Here is a 21,673-nt window from a genome sequence, read left to right as displayed (position 1 = left end):
CGCAGTGGCAGGTGACGCCACGCTTGCATAGGACGAGAGGAGGGGTTTTTGGAGGGCGGCGGGGCGACGTCGGCGTGGGATGTTGCGCATGCGCTGAGCTCGTATGTACGTGTGCGGGTTTGGCTGCATAATGGCGGGAGGTGTTTTACTGGGACAGAGAAGTTTATCCTTTCTGCGGCTGGCTTTGTCGTTCATCATGGGTCCTTAGAGGCCTGCTCTGGGAAATCTCCTGGATTGCTCGTGAGGAAAAAAGCTTTCCTGTCTCTGAAAAGCACCTTTTGGTGAAAGATGGGAAGCCCCTGATGGATGGTCAGAGCCAGCTCTGAAATACAACACAAGGGGAGAGGCAGCCCTGTCGCGGACCTTAATTGAAGAACTCTGGAGGGATAATCTTGTTAGTATGCTTGTCGTTTCCTAATCTGGTGCCCTCCCGATGTTCTAGGCTAAGAATCCATCAACCTAATGAAGCTAACATGATCCACTGTAAGGGATTGTGGGAGTTGTAGTCCTAAATATCAGGAGGGACCCTGATTGAGGAAGGATGAGCTACTGCAACAAAGCTTTATTGGGGGGGAAAAGGCAAAAAAAATTGTGCCACCTTAAAAGCTAATAGAGATTTTGTGCCTTAAGTTCCATTTTCACAGACACAAGACGATTCTCAAAGGCTCACAAAAACAAAGCTCTTAGTGTTTAAAGTGCTATACCTATTTTGTGCTCCCCTTGTCCTTTTTTATTACTATTTTTTTGACTCTGGAAAAATTTGCAGATTAATGTGGCTACTTTTTTTGGAAATAACTTTATGACACTTCAAAGCCTAAAGCAGGTAGGAGCCAGTGCTGATCCAGGTGCTGATGGATTCCACACCCATGAGTACAGCCAACATTGTCTGTGGTCAGGGATGATTGGAATTGTTGTCCAGTAGCCCATGGAGTGCCACAGTTCCACATCCTTGACCTAAAAGGTCTGTTGTGGCATTAACCTTTGTGAACTATGAACCTGTGAAGAATATATACCAAGATACACTGATAGTGTCACCTAGTGTTTCCGTTTTTTTCCTTTTGTTTGTTTTCTTAACCAGAGGAAATCTGTTGAGGAAAAATCATGGAATAGCTGCACCATATATTTAATACTGATCAATAGGAACCCTGAGTATGTATGTTTCTGTATCTGATAGTTTGGTCTTCAGCTTAAGGCAGCATCCTTGTTCTGTGTTCCATCCCATGTGATTTTTTCTTCAGAGTCAATGATTTTTTTAGAGAATCATTCTACAGAAAAAAAGATAGCTTCAAGAAAATGACTTTTGAATATTGATAAGACAGTCTAACAGAAAGCTTCCATAGTTTGCTAGCTTCTCTTCCCTTTATACAGCTGTTATATCTCTAAACATATGGAGATAATTAATATCAAAGCTATGGCAAATGGGAATAGCCAAACAAACAATCAAAACCAAAAAGGATGTAACAAGGTATATAAGAAAATATAAAACTAAAAATTTAATTTTTATATAGTATGGAATGATTTTATTTTATATGCAGTTGAGGGGTATGCAATATAATAATCTTTCCTCAGATTATGAGGAAGATGTTAAACATAAAGGCGGTAACCAGCCATGTAAAGCATCTCCCAAGTGCCAACAATTTCATTTGCACTTGTATTTAAAAAGCAAGGGAAATCAGTACAGTGTATAAAATAATCAGTTTTAATCATGATGCAACTGTTTTGTAACATGTATTATGCTTTTATCATGAGTTTAAATGTGCACCCAGGAACACAAACAGCAACTTGTTCATCAGTGGCAACTTGCCACCAAGTCTTAATCCAGTTTCAGTTGTTGTGTGCCATCAAGCCACCTTTCTCACACATTCGTAAATTGACAAAAAGGTTTTGCCCATTAAGATGTAAAAACAGTTCAACAAAATCAGTATCCTCTGAATTGATCTTTAATGAGAATAGCTTGGAGCCACACTAATTTGTACTGTACTTGGATCTCACTGAAGATGCTGTAGTTAAACTTAAACCCCATGGCCTTGTAGTGGGAATTATGCAACTTATATTGTTTTTGCAATATTCACTGTGGGCACAGTGATTGTTCATAGATCTGATCTATTCCAGGGATGCCGAATATGTGGGATGATTGGACAACAATCGTCCCTCATTATTGGCTATTCTTGCTTACTCTGAATGGGAATTGCAGTTCAATAAAGTCTGTAGGGTTACACTGCTAATATAGACAATAGTGCATAGCTAATCATTTGTGTATAGTTGATAGCTTCCAATTAGACAATTGTAATATACTCATTCCTGCTTTTATAAGAAAAAAAATGCTGAGATAGATGATCCAGATTTAATTAAAGTGGGCCTTCTGAAATCAATGAGAATTAAGTTAGCCACAACCTTAAATCCTATTGATGTCAGGAGTCCTACTATGACTGTCTGGGTCAACCCATTGTTTCTTTTTCATCTCTGTTAACTAAAGCAGCAAACCTGTCCTCTATGCAATGTTACATTGTTTCTGAGCTAAATTGTTTTACTTTTTAAAAGGAAAAGAAAATACGCAAAGTTTTTCTAGTCCTCTGACTCTTGCTTAATATTGTGGGCTATTTGTTTTGCAATTCATGTTGATGCTGCCCTTGATTTCCCAGAGCAAACAAAGTGGATCTACAACCTTAGCAACACATGTGCCTTGATCAGTGCAGGAGAGAGCTCTTTGCCCTGTGATAGTTCACCCATTTTCTCTGGAGAGCAGTTGCTTGTGTAGCGGTTACCTCATTCTGATCTTTCTTTCTTTTATTCTGTTCAGTCTAAATTAAGTTTCAAATAGCCAAACGTGGTTCTTGAGCAAGAGCACCTCACATCTGGAATTTTTTTAAAACTGTCCACTTTGAAGGTACTAGACAGGCATATCCTTGTAACAGTAAGTTGTGAGTTAACATATTAAGTTGAACATTATTATTGGGAGGTTTATGTTTAAAGGTCCCAAATGTATCGGGATTCAAGTAAGGACTCTGTGTAAGAGCATTCCTCTATCTAGTGTCTTCCAGATGCATGAAACTACAAATACTATCAACTCCAGCCATCATGGCCACACAATCAGTTTACATTTCTATTCTAGGAAAGGTATGAAAACAGCTCTATTCAAACTGGCCTTTTAAACAATTTTGCCAATTATTGTGATGCTTTCCATTGCTTTGATTACTATTATTTTCATGGTTTTAGGATTTTCATGTCTAATTTGTTTTTAATTGTGTTTGTTAGCCAACTTGATAACTGTTTTATAGTGGACAGCCTGAACAAAAATGACATAAATAGTCTGGAGGGCACCAAGATGGGAGAGCTTGTTTGTACAAATATATTACTCTGCACTCTGGCATAATTAAAATTGTTGGGAAGTTTACCATTTGACAAACAAGTGAAAGGGGAATTGTATTTGTAGGTATCTGTTTTTATAGTAAAGGTTGTGATAGAATCATGACTCCATTGTAAGCAGTGACCACATTCTACATGTATGTTATTGTGCAGTGGTTAGTTTTAATGTGTCCTTTATCTATTTTTATATAAAAATGTTTATATTATCATTATATATTATCATATATTATCATTTCTAGCCATTCTTTTGGGGAACTTGTTTATAGGCCATTGAGAATTTTTTAAAATTGATTTTGAGAATGTTATCAGTAGAGTCAGTGATATTGAGTATTCATCATAGCCTTTCAATTTTAGAACTTGTTATGTTCTAATCTGTTTGCAGTTGGCCACAGTAATGCCACGTATGGTTAAAAAATACTGTTAAAGCTTTATGTAATACACAGTGAACAGATGCACATTTTAAAGGTAAAACAATGAAGAGCTGTGTGATACCCTAAAAACTAGTGAATTAATCAATCTTCTAAAGATCCACATGAGCCTTACTTTGCTGAAGAATAACAACATTGCTATACTTTTGGATACTGTTTGGTTCACTTTGAAGGTGAACCAGTTTCTGAGAAAATGCCATAGAAGGTGAAATACGAACTTCATTTATTGCGGAAAGTGATGTGTTGTGATCAGGTCTCAGAAGGGTGAAACATCTTATTAAAAACATGCCTCTCTCAAGATAGGAGAGTCAAAAATGTCTTGTAATGTGTTGTAATAATTGTTTTAAACGTTGAGTTTAAAAGTATTTTCCTTAGCTAATTCTCCCCTTCTTCTTTATAGTATTTCCATTCCTTGTGAAATTGATGTGAGGAAAGAAAAGATGTTTCATGCAACTTGGAACTGGCATTTGAAGCTACTGACTCACAATGTGGTTTCTAATATGAATTTCAAGTTTTTCCGCCCAAGACCTGTCATAATTGCTTGGAAGCCAGGGATGTTGCTGCATTCTCTTGCTGGGGACAAGAATATTGTCTTGATGGGACCTCCTGGTGCTGGGAAGACGACAGTTGGAAAAATAATAGGGCAGAAATTGGACTGTCGTTTCATAGATGTGGATGACGATGTTCTTGAAACAACCTGGAACATGAGTGTGGCAGAAAAACTGAAGGAAGTTGGTAACAAGCAATTTTTAGAAGAGGAAGGAAAAGCCCTGTTAAATCTTTCAGTCTCTGGAAGTGTAATTTCCCTTTCTGGATCTAACCCAATGAATGCTGCTGGCATGGAGCACATGAAGAAAAATGGGATTGTTGTATATCTGGATGTTCCTTCTCAACACATAATAGAGCGGCTGAAATTAATGAAAGTGGATCGTATTGTTGGCCAGGCTCCTGGAACTTCTATGAGAAACATACTTGAGTTTAGGAAGCAGTTTTACAGAAAGTGGCACCACGTCCGTGTCCTTTGTGAGAATGGGATTTCAGCAGAGGCTGTCGCTGACAAAGTGCTTCATGCAGTTAAGTGGTATCAAGACTCTGAGTCAGAAGGCTTCATTTCAACCAGGAGTCTCAAGGGCAGTAGGAAAGATGGGCGGAAGGGCTCTGTCAAATATTTCAGCGATGCTGTTGTTGAGGGCCTAGCAACGGATGGCGGACTGTTTGTTCCTGAGAAAGGGCTTCCGAAATTCACTCCTGGAGAATGGCAAACTTTATTAGAGGCAACCTATGCCGAAAGAGCTCAGATTATATTGGAAAGGTGTATACATCCTGCTGATGTACCTGCTTCCGAATTGTGGGAAATGGTTAAGACTGCATATGGACAGAATTTTACGTGCCCTAAAGTTGCCCCAGTTAGGCATTTGATGGGCAATCAGTTTCTTCTGGAACTATTTCATGGACCAACAGCCTCCTTCAAGGATTTGGCATTACAGTTCATGCCTCATCTGTTTGCCTACTGCATTCCTAAAACATGCAATTATTTGATTTTGGTAGCTACATCTGGTGACACTGGAAGTGCAGTCCTAGATGGTTTTAGTCATCTTAAGGAGACTGATAAGCAAAGGATTGCAGTGATCACTTTTTTCCCTCAAGATGGGGTTAGCCAGATACAGAAACTGCAGATGATTGGCTACCAGGAAGCAAATACAAAAGTGCTAGGTGTAAAATCAGATTTTGATTTCTGCCAATCTGCCATCAAGCAAATATTTACCAATCCCGATTACACTGGCTTTCTGGCAGTGGAGTATGGAACAACCTTAAGTGCAGCAAACTCTATAAACTGGGCGCGATTACTTCCCCAAGTGGTTTATCATGCCTCTGCATACCTGAACCTTGTTGAGCAAGGTACAATTTCATTTGGAACTCCTGTGGACATCTGTGTTCCCACAGGAAACTTTGGAAACATATTAGCCGCAATGTATGCAAAAACAATGGGAATTCCCATACGAAAATTTATCTGTGCTTCCAATCAAAATAATGTCTTGACTGAGTTTATAAGAACAGGCCTGTATAATTTGAAGGGAAGGCAATTAATGCAAAGTTTATCCCCAGCCATAGACATTCTGAAGTCTTCCAACCTTGAACGGCATTTGCACTGGCTTGCTAATGGAGACGGACAGCTGGTGACACAACTATTTAGCAGTCTGGAAAATCAGGGCTGCTTCCAGTTGCAGAAAAGTCTCCTTGAAGAACTTCAGGAGGACTTGATGGCCGATTGGTGTTCTGAGGAGGACTGTTTGGCTGCTATTCACTCTGTGTTCAGTACCACTGGGTACCTAATGGACACCCACACAGCCATTGCAAAAGTAGTTGCAGATAGACTGCAGGATAAAACATGCCCAGTGATCATTTCCTCCACGGCTCACTATTCTAAGTTTGCACCTGCTATCCTGCAGGCACTTAGGGTTGATAAACTAAAAGAGACTCCATTAAGTCAACTTCACTTGTTGAATTCTTATAACCCTCTGCCACCAGTCCATAAAAGTCTCTTGGAGGCCTTGAAAAAGAATGAAAAGCAGACCAATGAGGCCTGCAGTGCAGATATGACTGTCCTTATGGAACATGTGGAAGCCTTAATACAAAGCCACTTCATGAAGGTTTTCTAACTGGGGGCCTACTTGATATTTGCTGTCTGTGTTGCTGTGATTATTTTTCTCCCACCTAGAAGTGGGATAACTTGATAATGTTTACTAAACATTTGTTAAAATACATCTAGAAGTGTATTTTAACAAATGTTTAGTAAACATTATCAAGTTTTGTAAATAGTGTTCTATCAAATACAGTGGACCCTTGACTTACAGACGGCTCGACTTACAGACTTTTCGAGTTACAGACTTCACTGGCTGCAAAATTTAGATTCGACTTGCAGCCAGAGAATCGACTTACAGACCAGAAAAAAAACCAAAATGGAATAAAAATAGAATAAAAACCACTGGTTATGGGATTAATCGGTTTTCAGTGCATTGTAGGTCAATGGAGATTCAACTTACAGACTTTTCGACTTGCAGCCACCATTCCAATACAGATTAATTCCTTAAGTAGAGGGTCCACTGTAGTTAGATTTTTAAAAGTAACTTAAATCCAAGTAGTTTGTGGTAGGGTTGCGTTTTCACACACACCCGTGTATCATCCCTGTCCAGCACCAAAAACAAACTGGGTGTCTTCAAGCCCTCTGAAACTGGTTTGTAGGGCCTGTAGGGTGCAAGGACAGTGTTGGATATACTGGGGCAAGTACCAGGTTCAAGGTTCATTCTAGTTAGGGCCAGGTTAAGCCTTCAGCAGTGCCATGACCCTGGTCCAAGGCATGTACAGCCTCATGGCTGCTGTTCAGTGATGTAAAATGAGAGCTCTAATCTGTAGATTTCTGCTACCATGCCTAATTGCAACTGGAGTACACATTGAACAAATAGCACGAGGCAAGGAAAAGAGGTGGTGCAATTTAGGCGTGAAAAGCTGGCTGAATTTTTGCCATTTTGAAAACTAAGACAAGGAAATCTATGAAAAATCTAAAGCGTCATATATAGAGGTATTCTGGCTTTGCTTTGGCTACCTACAAAGATTGAAATACATGGGAGTGTTGTAAAGCTAGTACTGTAAATTATCTGAAGGGCAAAATAAGGTGAACAAATATAAAGGTATTTCACACTGCTGGCACAATGACTGCAGTAGGAGTTGATGGGTTGGGCTCAAAGTTGGTTATCATTAACTGAAGTCTCATTGATTTTACTGAGTCCACTCTAAATCACTTTAGCTGTTGAAATGGGGAAGATATGTCTGTTTTTCCTGCTAACATAACATCTTTATTATAAAGCAAACATAATATGTGTTACAAGTGTGCAAAAACCTTTACCAGGTCAGACTACATCTCTATCTCACCAACTTTGGGTGCTACTCTAGTTAACAGCACCTCTCCAGAGTTTCAAGTAGATATTTTCGCTTGCTACTTGATCTGTTTTCTTTAAAATGTAAAATCTTTGAATCAGGCTGGAATGCTTCAGTGACATTAATAAAATCAGTTACATATATTTTACTTAATATCTCAGGTGGCGAGATATTATGGCATGTTCTTGTATCTCTTTCTGCCTTTAAAAATAATGGCATTACATTTCAGAAAGGCAATTGTGTTTTAGTAATAATAAAAAAGTTACCTGTGACACCCTTAAAGGCTACCAAATGTATTGTGGAATGGGTTTTTGCAGGCCACTGTCTACCCCATGAAATGTATCTGGCTCACCAATAAAGGAATAGCAAGATGTTTTATTTAAGAAATAACTTTCTGTCTATAGATCAAAACAAGTTTTAATAGAAACATTGTTACATTCAGCTTCTAACCACAAGATGGCATTCCAAACAGTTTGATAAAAATAGTTTTCTTCTCAAAATCAGGAACTGCATTAAGGGATTCCTCCAAGCTATTTATATTTTTAATGTATAATAAGCTAGTGGAGGGAATTAATCCCAATTTATGTTAGTAAATAGGTTTTGTAGAAAGGCAGAGAAACACTTCATGGTCCAAATATGTTGAGAGAGTTCTGTTATCTTCATCATTGGCTAGTGAAGGTTTCTCATGGCCGAGATCTTCTGCCAAGCTTAGGAAAGGTCAATCTGGGTGACCTCCTACAGCAATCCAGCTTTGCACTGAGTGGGAGTAGTTGTGGTTACAGAGGCAAATCAGGAGGTTCATATGTCTTTGTATTTCCTCCCTAACTTATGTGAGCAAAACTATGGTTGCCTTTGAGTTGTGTATGTCTATTATGCTTTATGAAATCCTGGCCAGCACAGCTAGTGGGGAAGGCTTCTTGGAGTTTTAGTCCAAAAACATCTGGGGACCCAAGAATGAGAGCCACTGCAAGGTTGCTATGCTTCTGGTTTAATCCCATCGACGGGCAGCATGTGTGCAGAGACTTTTTGTTTTAATCAGATCTGCTCCATATGAATCTGTTTGGGTGTCCAGTATGGTTAAGTCCTTTAAAACGGCTCTCACCTATCATTCCAGAGCAAATACAAAAGCAAGACTGATTGAATACCAGTGGGCCCCACCATTCCCTGACAAGCAGTGCCTTCCCTACTATTAGGCATAATGAGGCTGTACTCACAGATAGGATGTTATTCATTTATATTGTATCTCTAAACAAAAAGTATTTTGTCTGAAGATGCCTTTGGCAGAGCAGTTTTGGCCACCCTCTCCGATCCTGTTGCAGTTTACACACCCACCCCATGCTGCCACCAAATTTTAGCAGAGTGATGGGAATCATAAGTATCCTTTTTCTTCCACAGTTGTGTATTGTCCAGCCCTAGCGTAGAACTTAAAGGACACAGTATGTTTAGGGAAGATTGAAATGGAAGACAAAGGGATGTCATCATTAGAAGGGGTGACACCATTGCTGGTGTCACTGCACAGAGCATCTGGTACTAGTCCTTCCTGCACAGCTGATGTGAGTAGGAGGGGTGTACCATGGAGCAGTTTCTTGGAGCCAAGGAAATCTTTTCCAAACGCTTGCATTATTGTCATGGTCCTAAAAGGCTTTTCCAAGTATTAAGACAGCACTTTAAAGATAAACTTTTAAGAATCACGGTTGTGTGCTTTTTTTCCCAGTCAAATAACTAGGTAGCAGATATGCCACTGTCCTGTTCTTCCTGCTCCACTTGTGTCTGTGCTTAAGAGTCCAGGGAGTAATGAAACTGATGGGGTTTCTGTTCGTCTTGCTTCAGAGAACAGGAGTCCTGTCAGCTCCAGTTCCTCCCCGGCTTCTGAGAGCGAAGGTGACAGCAGGATTAGAAGGATGTGTTGACATGCATATGCCACTGCAGAGCTGTGATCTTGGAACAGCCAAGCTCAGGCTTGATTTTTAAACTTTGGCAATCACTTTTTGTTAGTACGAGTGGGATTAAAAAAAAAGTGAAAGGGAGGTTTTTAGATAACTACTTTAAATTGAAGTTTGATGGATGAATGGTAAAAAGGGGCAACCCAGTTATTGAGTATCATATTTTGGGCAGTCTGCTTTTTTTGGTGATGTTTTCCAGATGCAGTAAAGCAAAGGTGATCAACATGTTCACAGATTGCATGTAACTGCAAGGGCCAGTTTTACTGCCCATCTCCCTACCTTCAAATTTTAAAAATCAAATAGTCCCATTACACCATCTAGTGGTGGGTGGCAATAATGCCATGTTTGAGGACTCCCATGTGCCCTATAATACTTTGTTTTTTTAATTAACCACTAGAGGTGAGGAGCTTTTTGGTTTTGTTGTTTTTAAACTCCTTTAAGTGCACTTCAAAAAACTGTTTTAGCAACCTTTGCAGTACACAACCACTGCATTCATTTACTGTATTTAAAAAGCATGTATGTACATTTGTCTCTAGCCACGTATTGGGGAGTGGGGCATTTGGGTTCCTGGGCAGCTGCATGCAATCCGTGGGCTGTGTCTTTTTCATCCCAGTGTAAAATGACGTGGTGGAAAACTGCAGTTGTGACTTGAGTGTTATACTATCCAAATGAGCTAGTGCCATAAGACGGCTGATGCTGTGTACATTAATTCTCAATAATGGTTTAATGTTATTAACGCAGGCAAATAGCTTGAAACATTTATTACACATACTCCTAACTACTGGTAGTTATTCCCTTTGATTTTCACTTCTATGAAAATTCCTGTATTCTGATACCCCTTTGTAGCTTCAGGATTTTTTAAATTGCTCCTCTTTTTTCCTTAAAATATTTTATATCACTTCAAATTTCCTTTCTATTCAAAGTACCTTGGACAAGATCTAAAGTTTAGAGATTTTTATAATTGTATATATGCACTTCACTAAGTGGAGAGATAAGTATTATAAAGAAATTACTCATGTGACTGTTAAATGCTTAGATTGTCATTGAAACCACCTTGATAATTTTTGTTTGCAAAGCAGCTGTATGGAAATCTTTCACTGTCACTTATTACCATAAAGTCATTTTAGCAGAACCGTTTTTAATTTTCTTAGTCTGTTCTTCCTACAGAAGTTATAAAACCATTCTTTGTAGAGCAAATTTAGTGCTACATGAAAGAGCTAGAATCATTAACTTGTTAAAAATGGAAGTTAATAAGAGCTTTGGGGTTAATAAATCCAGATCCTATCAGGCTTATTTTGTGGACTAGAATTCAGAAATATTACTGGCTTAAGATGGCAAAACATTAACTATCCATATTTTATTGGGGAGATGAAAATTTAACACTGATGGGTTTGTGAATTTTGCCATTTAAAACAGTCCCATATATTTTAGCGGGTTGGAATGTCTGGCTGCAGAATCAGGGGCTTGGGGTTCAAATCCCCATTGCCCCTTCCCAGAGCAGGGCCAGCTGAGATCACCTAGCAGGTGTGGGGTTGATATGGTAACATGTCCTGCCCCTGTGTAGCTTTGGGCAAACTGCAAAATCTCAGAATGCAACCAGAGGTTGGTGTTTATTTATCTAATTATTGATTTATTTGATTGATATACAGTACCGCCCATCTGGCAGCCAGGCCCACTCTGTGATTCAAGATATTCTATGCTTATTCCCGCTTCCCCTTTCCCTGTGTTTTAAGAAAAAAAATTATTTAAGGAGACAACATGGAGAAAAACACCAGCCATGCAGTATCCTTCTGCTTGAGCTCCATTAAAGCAAACCTGCTCCCAATGGTTGAGTACTTGGCACTCAAACCTCTTGAGAATCATTTGGTGTTTCCACTAATTGTGTAAGAAATGTGGCTGAATATTGCACAAGCACACATGGAGGCTGTACAGTAAAAACTGCAGCTGAAGAAGGGGTGCTGCCTGAATATGCCTTCCCATTGATCTTTATTTCCCACTGTTCTTGCTAACAGAGGGCCCAAACAATTCTTGCTTGCAATGCTAGTGTGCGAACTACAATTCCCATTGTTCATGAAGACTGGCTAGGGCTGATGGGCATTGGAATCCAACATCTGGGGAGACAAACATCCACTATCCCTGCATTAAAGCATCATTATTTCACTAGATTTTTCTCTTCATCTTCTTATAAGAAAGACTTAATCCTTAGAAAACCAACTTCACCGATTTTTCTTGGGGCTGCGTTGTGTCAGAATTCCTTTGCTACCTGCTCACACAGCCTTTACTGCGTGGCCTCTGTGTGCCCTTGTGGAATATTCTGCTTCTTTTTCTATGTAATTGGAGGAAACAGCAGACAAAAGTTTACAGTGTACTGTCATCCTGGGAATAATATCCCTTGTCCGATTGTTGAGTCTCAGCAAGGGAGCTCAGTGGCAAAGCTGCTTTTGACCCTAGAGATTGCAACGCAGCAGCTTGTCAATTGAATTGGAGAGATCTGTCGAGAGAGAGCGCTAACAGCCAGTCACTATATTTGCTCCATTAACTCGCTGAATTGCTTGTGAAAAGTAGATATTCTGTTCCATGAGAAGTATATGTTATTTCTACTTTCTATCACACAGATGGGTGTTCCAGTTTGATTCAGGCAGTACAACATGGCCATCATTCAAGTCTATGTTCCAACTACTGAGGTTGAAGAAGATGAAATTGAAAGCTCTTATGAAAGCATCTAGTAGGAAATAGATCACATACCAAAACAGTACCACTGGATAGTTCAGTGGCTTAGGTACCGCGTTAGGACCCCGAAAATTAGACAGGGTCTTATATTAATTTTTGCTCCAAAAAACACATTAGGGCTTATTTTCAGGGGATGTTTATATTTTTTCATGTACAACAATTACTTTTATTCAAACACTGTACAGTCATGTCATCTTCTTCTGGTTGCTGCACAATGGTGGAGGGCAGGGTTTCACTTAAATGGGGCTTACTGTATTTTTGGGGTAGGGCTTATATTACAAGTATCCAGAGACCTTTGGGTAGTGTGGGCGGCATATAAATTAAATAAATAAATAAAATAAATAAATAAAATAAAAATCAGACTAGGGCTTATTTTCAGGTTAGGCCTTATTTTCAGGGAAACGGTATCTGGCTGCAATTAAGAAATCATCAGAAGACTGAAATGTGGCAGGGCCATAATGAAGAAATTAGAAAAGATAGTGAAGTGAAAGGATGTGTCACTGCAGTCCAAGACCATCTACAATATTGTCTTCCTGATCCTACAGATGTGATAGCTGGACAGTAAAGAATCTGGCAGGAAAAAAATTGATTCATTTGAAATGTGATGCTGGAGGAGACCTTTGTGGATACCCTGGACTGCCAGAAAGATGAGAAAGGGGGTCCTAAAGCAAATCAAGCCTGAATTATCTCTGGAGGCAAAAATCTTGAAACTGAGGCTGTCCTACTTTGGACACATCGTGAGAACGAAAGAGTCTCTGGAACAGACAATAATGCTGGGAAAGGCTAAAGGCAACAGGAAAAGAGGAAGACCAAATGTAAGATGGCTTGACTCTCTAAAGCAGGGGTCTCCAAACTACGGCTTGCAGGCCACATCCGTCCTGCCTTGCTGTTTTATCTAGCTCGTTCCCTCAACCCCAAGCATGCACAGGGGCATGGAGTACATGTATACAAGGGTGTGTTTGTGCTTGTGTGGGGAGTGGGCAGGTGGGCGTCTGCATATGTGTGTGTGTGTGTGTGTGTGTGTGTGTGTGTGTGTGTGTGTGTGTGTGTGCAGGCAATCGGGTGCAGGTGCAGGGGGTGCCTGTGGGCATGCTTGCGTATGTGCGTACGGACATGCACATATTCCTGTTCCTTTGGCCCTCTTAAGATCTTGAAACTATCCGGTGTGGCCCTCAGGATCCAAAGTTTGGAGACCTCTGCCTTAAAGGAATCCACAGGCTTGAGTTTAGAAGAGCTGAGCAGGGCATTTGAGGACAGGACATTTTGGAGATCCCTCCATAAGCTGGAGATGACTGGAGGCATGTAATAACAAAAACAGTGGATTGGACAAAATGGATCCAAAAAAGGAGGAAAAATAAAGGGAAGGGAAGTGAAATACTGTACTGAAAAGAACCTTTGCAAAAGGTCTTGTTGAGATAAACTAGAGCTATTTTCAAAGCTCTAGTCTAAACTTCCTCAGCTGCTAGAGAGACCTAAACAGCTAAAAACCAAGAGTTAGCAAGTTTTCTCTTTGACTGAAAAACCCAAAAACACATTTTGGAAATATGCTATCTATGTTTACACACACATACGGATAAACATAGCTAGCATATTTCAAAAATATGTTTTGTGGGTTTTCAGTGTGTATATATATATTCAAAATGTTCAGTTCATTGGGTATTTCTCTTGTCTTAACATAGCCAATGCCCTCTTCCAACAATATGCTACAGTAATAATCTCTGTGCATTGGCCTGAACAATATTAAAAAGCAGACCTATGAATAACAAAGAGGCTTTACATTCTCTGAGAAAAGAGAGCTATTATGTGCTTTAGCAGGTATTTCATTATCTCCAAATGTGCACCATATGGTGCATGCAGGCCTCCGCCTTATAATAAATTTGTTGGGCATTCTTAGAATATACAGAGATGTGTTTTTTAAAAGCTGGTTTGGATATAATGGAAATGACCAACTTGCTAAGTAAAAGCTTGATTGGACAGGTATTTATCCCATAGTATGGTGCGCTGTTGGGGTGGACTGGTTCACTTTTTTCCCCCCTGGCAATCACGCAACATAATCACTAAAGGAGACGAATCTACCCCTAGAAAGTCCCAGTAATGATCATTGTGTGCTGTCAAATAAATTCTGATTTATGGCAACCCTTTCCAGCATTTTCTAGGTAAAGAATACACAGAAATGGTTTACCATCCGCTTCTTCTGGGGGTGCCATAGGACTGCACAGCTTACCCAAAGCCACGCAGGCTGGCTCTACTCACTGGAGGCACAGTGGAGAATCAAACTCCCAATTTTTGGCTCCATAACCAGATACCTAAACCATTGAGCTATCCAGTCAGTCAGAACTGACTTGCTCAGTCAGCCACCTTTTTGAGCCCCTGTCAGTGGCTTCTACTTTTGGGGGGTGAGTTGCGTGGTCTAATTTGGTCTGTTCCCAGCATGTTTAATTGCTGGGATTGGACCAAAATTGAGCCTTGCAGCTGACAAAACTGCCAAGGCTCCTTTTGAAGTAAATGTCTGTTATTGTGAAGTGACACCAGTAAATGAGCTAGTTCAGGATATCAGGAAATTAAACACTTCCCTTGTCCTCTGCAGAGAGGCAGGGGAACTGAATATTTTTGTTTGTGCTAGATCATTGCTGATGTGCTGAAATTACTTAGATTATATTAAAAATATTTCTCTTTGCATTTGTGTGAAGTTCCAGTTGAAACAGCAGCTACAGGCAGTTTCTTGATCAGCATTATGCACAAAACTAAGAAAAATATTTTTGAAAATGTAATCTAAGTGACTGACACAGCACTGGTGGTCTAGCAGAGAGAAAAAAATCACTTCCCATGCTCCTGTGCATTTACTTAATTTGTTATTAGTGTGCTTTCACTTTCTGGGGGAGGGGGGATTGCTTCTGGTGTTTTTGACAAACTAAGTTCCTTGACTTTGGGTATGGGAGACTGCTAGAGAAAAAAATGCCAGGATGATGCACTTCAGTTGGCCTAATCAGAAGCAGGAAAACAACCCAAGACCTCAGCTAGGAACCAGAAGTGCAAGATCCTGGCCCTTCCAGTGAGGACCTCACATCAACATGACCGAGGCTGTATCCTGACCTCACTTCTGGCTACTGAATTGTCAATCTGCTAAGGCATTGATTTGCGGCAGTACCTCGGTTTACAAACACCTTGGTTCACGTAATTTTCGGTTTATGAACCAAAATCCAAAGAAAATAATGCCCCGGTTTACATTTCCCCCCCCTTTCCCCCATGCTATACGAAAGGGTTTCCCCAGGACGCATTGGGCCTGGAGGTTTCTAGCGCCACCCCCATTACTAGTGCAATCCGCGTTTCAGTTTACAGAATTTCTGCATTATGTAATGTCCCAGAAGACGCATTAATTTTGTAAACTGAAATACGCCTGTATTCTCTGACCTGGGCATGGGCTCTTTTTTCACTTGCTGTCAGAATTCCTCTTAATGTCTCCTCTGTATGTCAACTTTGCTTGGCTTTGATCTCACTTTTTACTTCTGCAGAAATTGCCCCTTTGCTAAGCATGTCTTCTAGATTGCTGGACACTGGTGGCCTGAAAGCAGGACACCACAATCAGCCAAACATCTGTATAGGTCAGTGTTTCCCAGTCTTTTTCAAGTTGCAGCCTCCTTTTATAACAGCTAAGTAACCTGTGACCTCCACCACCACATTTGCCTCTAAAAAGATATTTTAATGGGCTAGTCATCCCTGATCAGTGTGTCTTCTTGTGGGTGTATTGTTGTGATAAGGAGGAGAGATTATCTGTCACTGTGATTGATGGTGTCATTAGCTGGTCTTTTGTGTGTAGTGATCCCCGGTCCTTGTGGCTGGGTAGAGGTTGTTGACCTTTTGCACGGTGTATTTTTCAGAGCTGGGAGCCAAATTTTGTTGAGTTTCAAACGTTCCCCTTTTTTGTTGAAGTTCTGCTGGTGCTTGTGGATTTCAATAGCTTCCCTGTGCAGTCCGATGTAATGATTGCTGGTGTTGTCCAGTATTTCAGTATTTTGAAATAGAATTTCATGTCCAGCTTGTTTTAGGGCAGTGGTCCCCAACCTTGGGCCTCCAGATGTTCTTGGACTACAACTCCCAGAAGCCTTCACCACCACCTCTGCTGGCCAGGATTTCTGGGAGTTGAAGTCCAAGAACATCTGGAGGCCCAAGGTTGGAGACCACTGTTTTAGGGCATGTTCAGCTACTGCAGATTTTTCTAGCTGTTTTAGTCTGCAGTGTCTCTCGTGTTCTTTGATTCTGGTGTGGATGCTTCATTTTGTGGTTCCAATATATACCTGGCCACAACTGCAATCCATTGAAATCCACAAGCACCAGCAGAACTCCAGCAAAAAAGAGGAAAGTTTGAAACTCAACAAAACTTGGCTCCCAGCTCCGAAAAATACAGCGTGCAAAAGGTCAACGAACTCTACCCAGCCACAAGGACGGGGGATCACTACACACAAAAGACCAGCGAATAACACCCATCAATTACAGCGACAGATAATCTCTCCTCTTTATCACAACAATACACCCACAACAAAAACACACTGATCACCATAATCACCCATCTCCTGAAAAGGATAAAAGGTGATCCCACAGCTATAAATACTCAACTCCCAAGCAAACTACACCAGAACACAGAGTGCTGTCCTCTGAAGATGCCGGCCACAGGGACTGGCAAAACGTTAGGAAGAACAACTTTCTGAACACGGCCAAAGAACCCGAAAAACCTACAACAACCATTAGGTCCCGGCCATGAAAGCTTTTGCGAATACAGGAAAAAAGAGGAATTTTTTCAAGCTCCGAAAGTTGTCATATGTGTTTGGCCCATCTCAGTACAATTTCAAAAGAAGGAAGCAGCACTCTTCTTTTTGAACTGGTCTCTCGCTGTCTGAAGCCTGGCCATGTTGTTCTCTTCACTGCCATGTGACGGAGTCACTTTTTGTTCCTTTGCAAAGGCAGGGAAGCATAGACACTCCTATTTCTAATAAACGGATGGCTCCATAAGCTCCTGTAGGCCTGGTGCAACTTCAGACAAAACCGTTAACATTCTTCTGTTCAAATAACAGCTGCTTCATTCTCCAGTGTGTCTGTTTTATCCTGCGTTCTTCCAAGCAATATGTCACCCCCCCTGTAGCCATCTGTCATCCCCCTGTGGCTCTTCTGTTGAAAGTATAATAGATCCCAAGAGGAAGCGTCTGAGCCTTTTGGACTGAATTGATATTATATTACACACACAGGCATGCTCACACACATACCCCAAAAAGCGACTGAGCAATCTGATGCCCCATCATATGTAAGGGTTGTTTTGTTCACCGTATCTTCATTTTGCTCTCTGGTCCTGCTGACAGGATCGTCCTATGGGAGGAGAGCACCACGTCCCTTTGGATCTTATATTGCTTTGTCTCTTGTTTCCAAGCTAATGGACAGGGATAATATTGTCTTTCATGGGACAGATCATATTCTTTCTTCAGGATAATGTCCATTTAAAATAGACGCCGGCACAGGCGGTCTTTCTGTCATTTCAGTGTTTTTCATCCGTGATTGCAGCGATTAGGAGGAGGTCAGGAGAATGATCAATAATTTACCCAACCAGTGCAGCTATGATAGTGAATTATCGGAGGCATATGAATGGGTGAAAAGAAATCCGAAATGACTATTCCAGATTTCAGAAACATTTTATTTTAGTTGCCGGGAGATGATTCTTTGACTGGTCACAGAGGTGAGTGTATAGGCCAAATCTGCCGTCATGGGGAAACAACTCCCCCCCCCCCGCCTACTTGCAATGAGTCCTTGAATTTTCAGCTTCCTTTATGGCAAATGCTTAAATATAGGGCTAGACTAGGGCAGATGTGGGGAAGGAGTGACCCAGCAGGTGTTGCATTGTAACTCTTATCATCCCTTCTGCTTGCTAGAGCTGATGGAAGTTGCAATCCAAGAATGTGTGGTAGGCCACGGACCCCCGCCGTGTCAGCTTCTTGCTGGTAATTTGCAGAGTTTTGATGAAGGAAAAAACACACACACACTCTTCTTCAAGACACATGTATTTACAAAAATATACAAATGTACAAAACAGCAGTCCTTCGGCGTGGCAGCACTATAGAGGCAAAGTGGTGCATAGAGGATAGAACAGAGTATAGAGGAAGAAGATACATCACATACACATTGTTCACTTATATACATTTAAGCAGATGCCTCTGTCCAATCAAGACAGGTGTTGCATCATCTTCATACATGGGTGTTGCATCATACACAGATGTTGCATCATCATCACAGTCACTGTGACTCAGCACTTCAGAGTCTTTCACAGGTGATCATTATGGCAGCTTATTAACACTATTGTCTTGATCTGTTCAGGCCTGTAAAATTCTCAATATTCTAACACACCTCAGTTATTCCAAAGAACTAGGGTCCATTTGTAATGGCAAGATCTTTGCTCCAAAAGGTACTTCAGGACACGGAATTGAATTGAATACTTTATTACGGTCAAAGGCCAGTAAAACCAAATTCAATATAAAATAGATACATATAATTATAGTTTCATAAAGTCAGTCAGGGTAATAAAATTCCATTAAAATGTGATAAAACAACCCCTTCTTTCCAGTTAATAACATCATATATCCTTAATATAAGTAAAACCTCAGCCAGTGTTATATTAAAAACATCATACTTCAGGACACTGACACTGTAATATTAGGCTAAGCTAATGTACATGGTACTGAGCTCCATGAAGTGACATCTTTTTATTCTAGTAACAGCTTGCCTCGCTGCACATTTTGCATACAGTATTAGCTTCCATTTGTTTTCTGATTGGTCAGGAGGTAAACATGGATTTCATTTGCAAGACTGAAGAAATTCTGTACCTGGAGGAGAAGCATTCTAATAGCAGGAAATAGACATTTCCCAGTGTGTGATCTGATCTTTAAAGACTGAGGGTGGGGGTGGGGGTGGAGATCAGTTTCATACCAATGGTGGCATATGTTGCCCCGGTTTTCTTGTTCCTAGCTTTAAGCCTCTTGATCTCATATTTATAGATAGGATACAGGTAAGCAGATTTCATTTTCTTTAACTCATGGATCTTTGTTACAATTGAGACAATTCAGACTAATGGTTTCTTGGGAAATGCTGTTTTCCAAGCTGAGTCTTTGAAATGTCTAGTTTAGAAAGTGAGAAGAATCAGACAATCAGAAGACATTAATACAGGTATAGGGCAGAGATCCTACTCAGAAGTGGTTCGCATTCCCATCTTCTGGGGGAACCCTGGGAATGTGCAGCTTGCCCAAGGCCACATAGGCTGGCTTTACTTGCAGGAAGCGCCGGGGGGGGGGGGAATTGAACTCCCTACTTCTGGCTCCACAGCCACACCCTTTAAAAAAGTCACCGTAAGTCAGAATTGACTTTACAATACATGATTTTGGAAATTACAGTTTTTTTAAAAAAAACCAAAGGTTTCCTCCCTCAACTTGTGCTTATTGTGATTAGAGCTTATCTTTAGTTGTGAGACTTATTTATTTATTTTCTTTAACTTATATGCCGCCCATTCTACCCAAAGGTCTCTGGATGGCTTACAACAATTAAAATGCAATTAAAATACAATTAAGATAAAACAATTAAAATACAATTAAAATAGATACTCTAAAAATTGCCATCAGGACCCACAGTTGATATTATTTCAATTAAAAGCCTTCTGGAACAGGAAAGTTTTGACCTGGTGCCGAAATGTCATCAGCTTCGGCGCCAGATGAATCTCAGTCGGGAGGGCATTCCATAGTCTGGGGGCAGCTGCCGAAAAGGCCCTTTCTCTACAAGCCGTCCCTCTTACCTCCTTGAGGAATGGGTCTTTCAAAAGGGCCCCCTGGCTAGATCTTAACTGCCAGGTAAGTTCATATAGAAGGAGGTGGTCCTTCAGGTATCCAGGGCCGTTTAAGGCTTTATATGTCAAAACAAGCACTTTGAATTGGGCCCGGGCAGCAACTGGTAGCCAATGTAATTTAAACAGAATTGGCTTGATATGTTCCCTAGCGGCCCCACCACTCACCAGCCGTGCAGCTCGATTCTGGACCAGTTGCAGTCGCCAGACCGTCTTCAAAGGCAGCCCCACGTAGAGTGCATTGCAATAATCTATACAAGATGTTACCGTTGCATGTGTAACTGTCATGAGACTCCGCTTGTCCAGGTAGGGGCGTAGGTGGTACAATTTCTGCAGCTGAATGAAGGCGCCCCTGGCCACTGAGTCCACCTGGGCTTCCAGTGTTAGACTGGGGTCCAGGAGCACCCCCAGGCTGTGGACCCTGTCCCTTAGGGGGAGTGTAACCCCATTCAGGGCAGGGAAATGGCCCTCCAACCTGTCCGGCGAAGCACCCACTAACAGCACTTCCGACTTGAGTGATTTGGGTTTATCAGAAGTAAGTAAAGTTCCCCTTTAGTTCCAAACAGTGACTACCGTTTAAAAATAAAAAGCAAAGGATTTAGTATTTTATTTATAGTAAGAGCAAATGTTTGCCAGATGAAAGTGCCTGATGGCCTTCAACCATGTTACTGCAATTGCTGCTGGAACTATTCTCAAGAAACTTGTTTCGTGACTTTCAGTGTAAACTGATCCCATTAATGTATATGCTGGTTTATTATGCATTGTAGTTAATCCTGAAACATTCCTGTGGGGAAACAGTTCACTATATTTCACTATCAGTTATGGAGAAAAAAAAAGAAAAGAAAGTGCAATTATAGCTTAGTTAATGTTGAGACCTGCAATACAATATTCCAGTAAATAATGTCCTTCTCAAGATATTCCATTCTATTAATTTAACTAGTTAAATTAGTTATGGCTATGGCTATTCTCTCCCCCCCCCTTGATATGGGTCTATCTTAACTAAGTCTTGATCTCACTTTGGTAATTAGCCTGCATAAATGTATCTCTCAGTTTAGAGCACCCCTTGTATGCTGTCCTGTGGTTACTGGCAGGAAGAAGAGTACTTAACATACTCCTTCATTTAAGGCCCCTTTTATGCCTAATGAGACACATTTTTCTAGGACAAAGCCACTTGAAATCTCTCTCTCTCTCTCTCTCTCTCTCTCTCTCTCTCTCTCTCTCTCTCTCTCTCTCTCTGTCCCAGAGGGATGAAGCTCTACAGCAAAACCCAACACTCCCTCTAGTGGACATTTAGCTGAGACAACATAACATTAGTAGTGCTTTACTGTGCAAATCTCCAACCTTTAGGTCAGTGGTTCTTAACCTTTGTTACTCGGATGTTTTTGAACTGCAACTCCCAG

General features: G+C 40.7%; 1 protein-coding gene across 3 annotated transcripts; it reads left to right on the top strand.

Annotated features, from left to right (window-relative positions):
• The first annotated feature begins 14 nt into the window (after positions 1-14).
• THNSL1 (threonine synthase like 1) lies at positions 15-8,120 on the top strand. 3 transcript variants are annotated; one of them, XM_020801483.3, is made up of 2 exons: positions 15-105; positions 4,195-8,120. In XM_020801483.3, the coding sequence occupies exon 2, from the start codon at positions 4,235-4,237 to the stop codon at positions 6,452-6,454; it is 2,220 nt and encodes a 739-aa protein (XP_020657142.3). In that variant the 5' UTR covers positions 15-105; positions 4,195-4,234; the 3' UTR covers positions 6,455-8,120. The 3 variants fall into 3 exon arrangements, with proteins under 3 accessions (XP_020657142.3, XP_078234760.1, XP_020657151.3); XM_078378634.1 differs by lacking the exon at positions 15-105 and adding an exon at positions 112-2,887; XM_020801492.3 differs by lacking the exon at positions 15-105 and adding an exon at positions 112-3,117.
• Positions 8,121-21,673: the final 13,553 nt, after the last annotated feature.

Source organism: Pogona vitticeps, chromosome 6, assembly GCF_051106095.1.
Source record: "Pogona vitticeps strain Pit_001003342236 chromosome 6, PviZW2.1, whole genome shotgun sequence".
Taxonomy (NCBI): Eukaryota; Metazoa; Chordata; class Lepidosauria; order Squamata; family Agamidae; genus Pogona; species Pogona vitticeps.
Note: the sequence above shows the minus strand (reverse complement) of the source record. Positions and strands in the feature narration are given on the sequence as shown.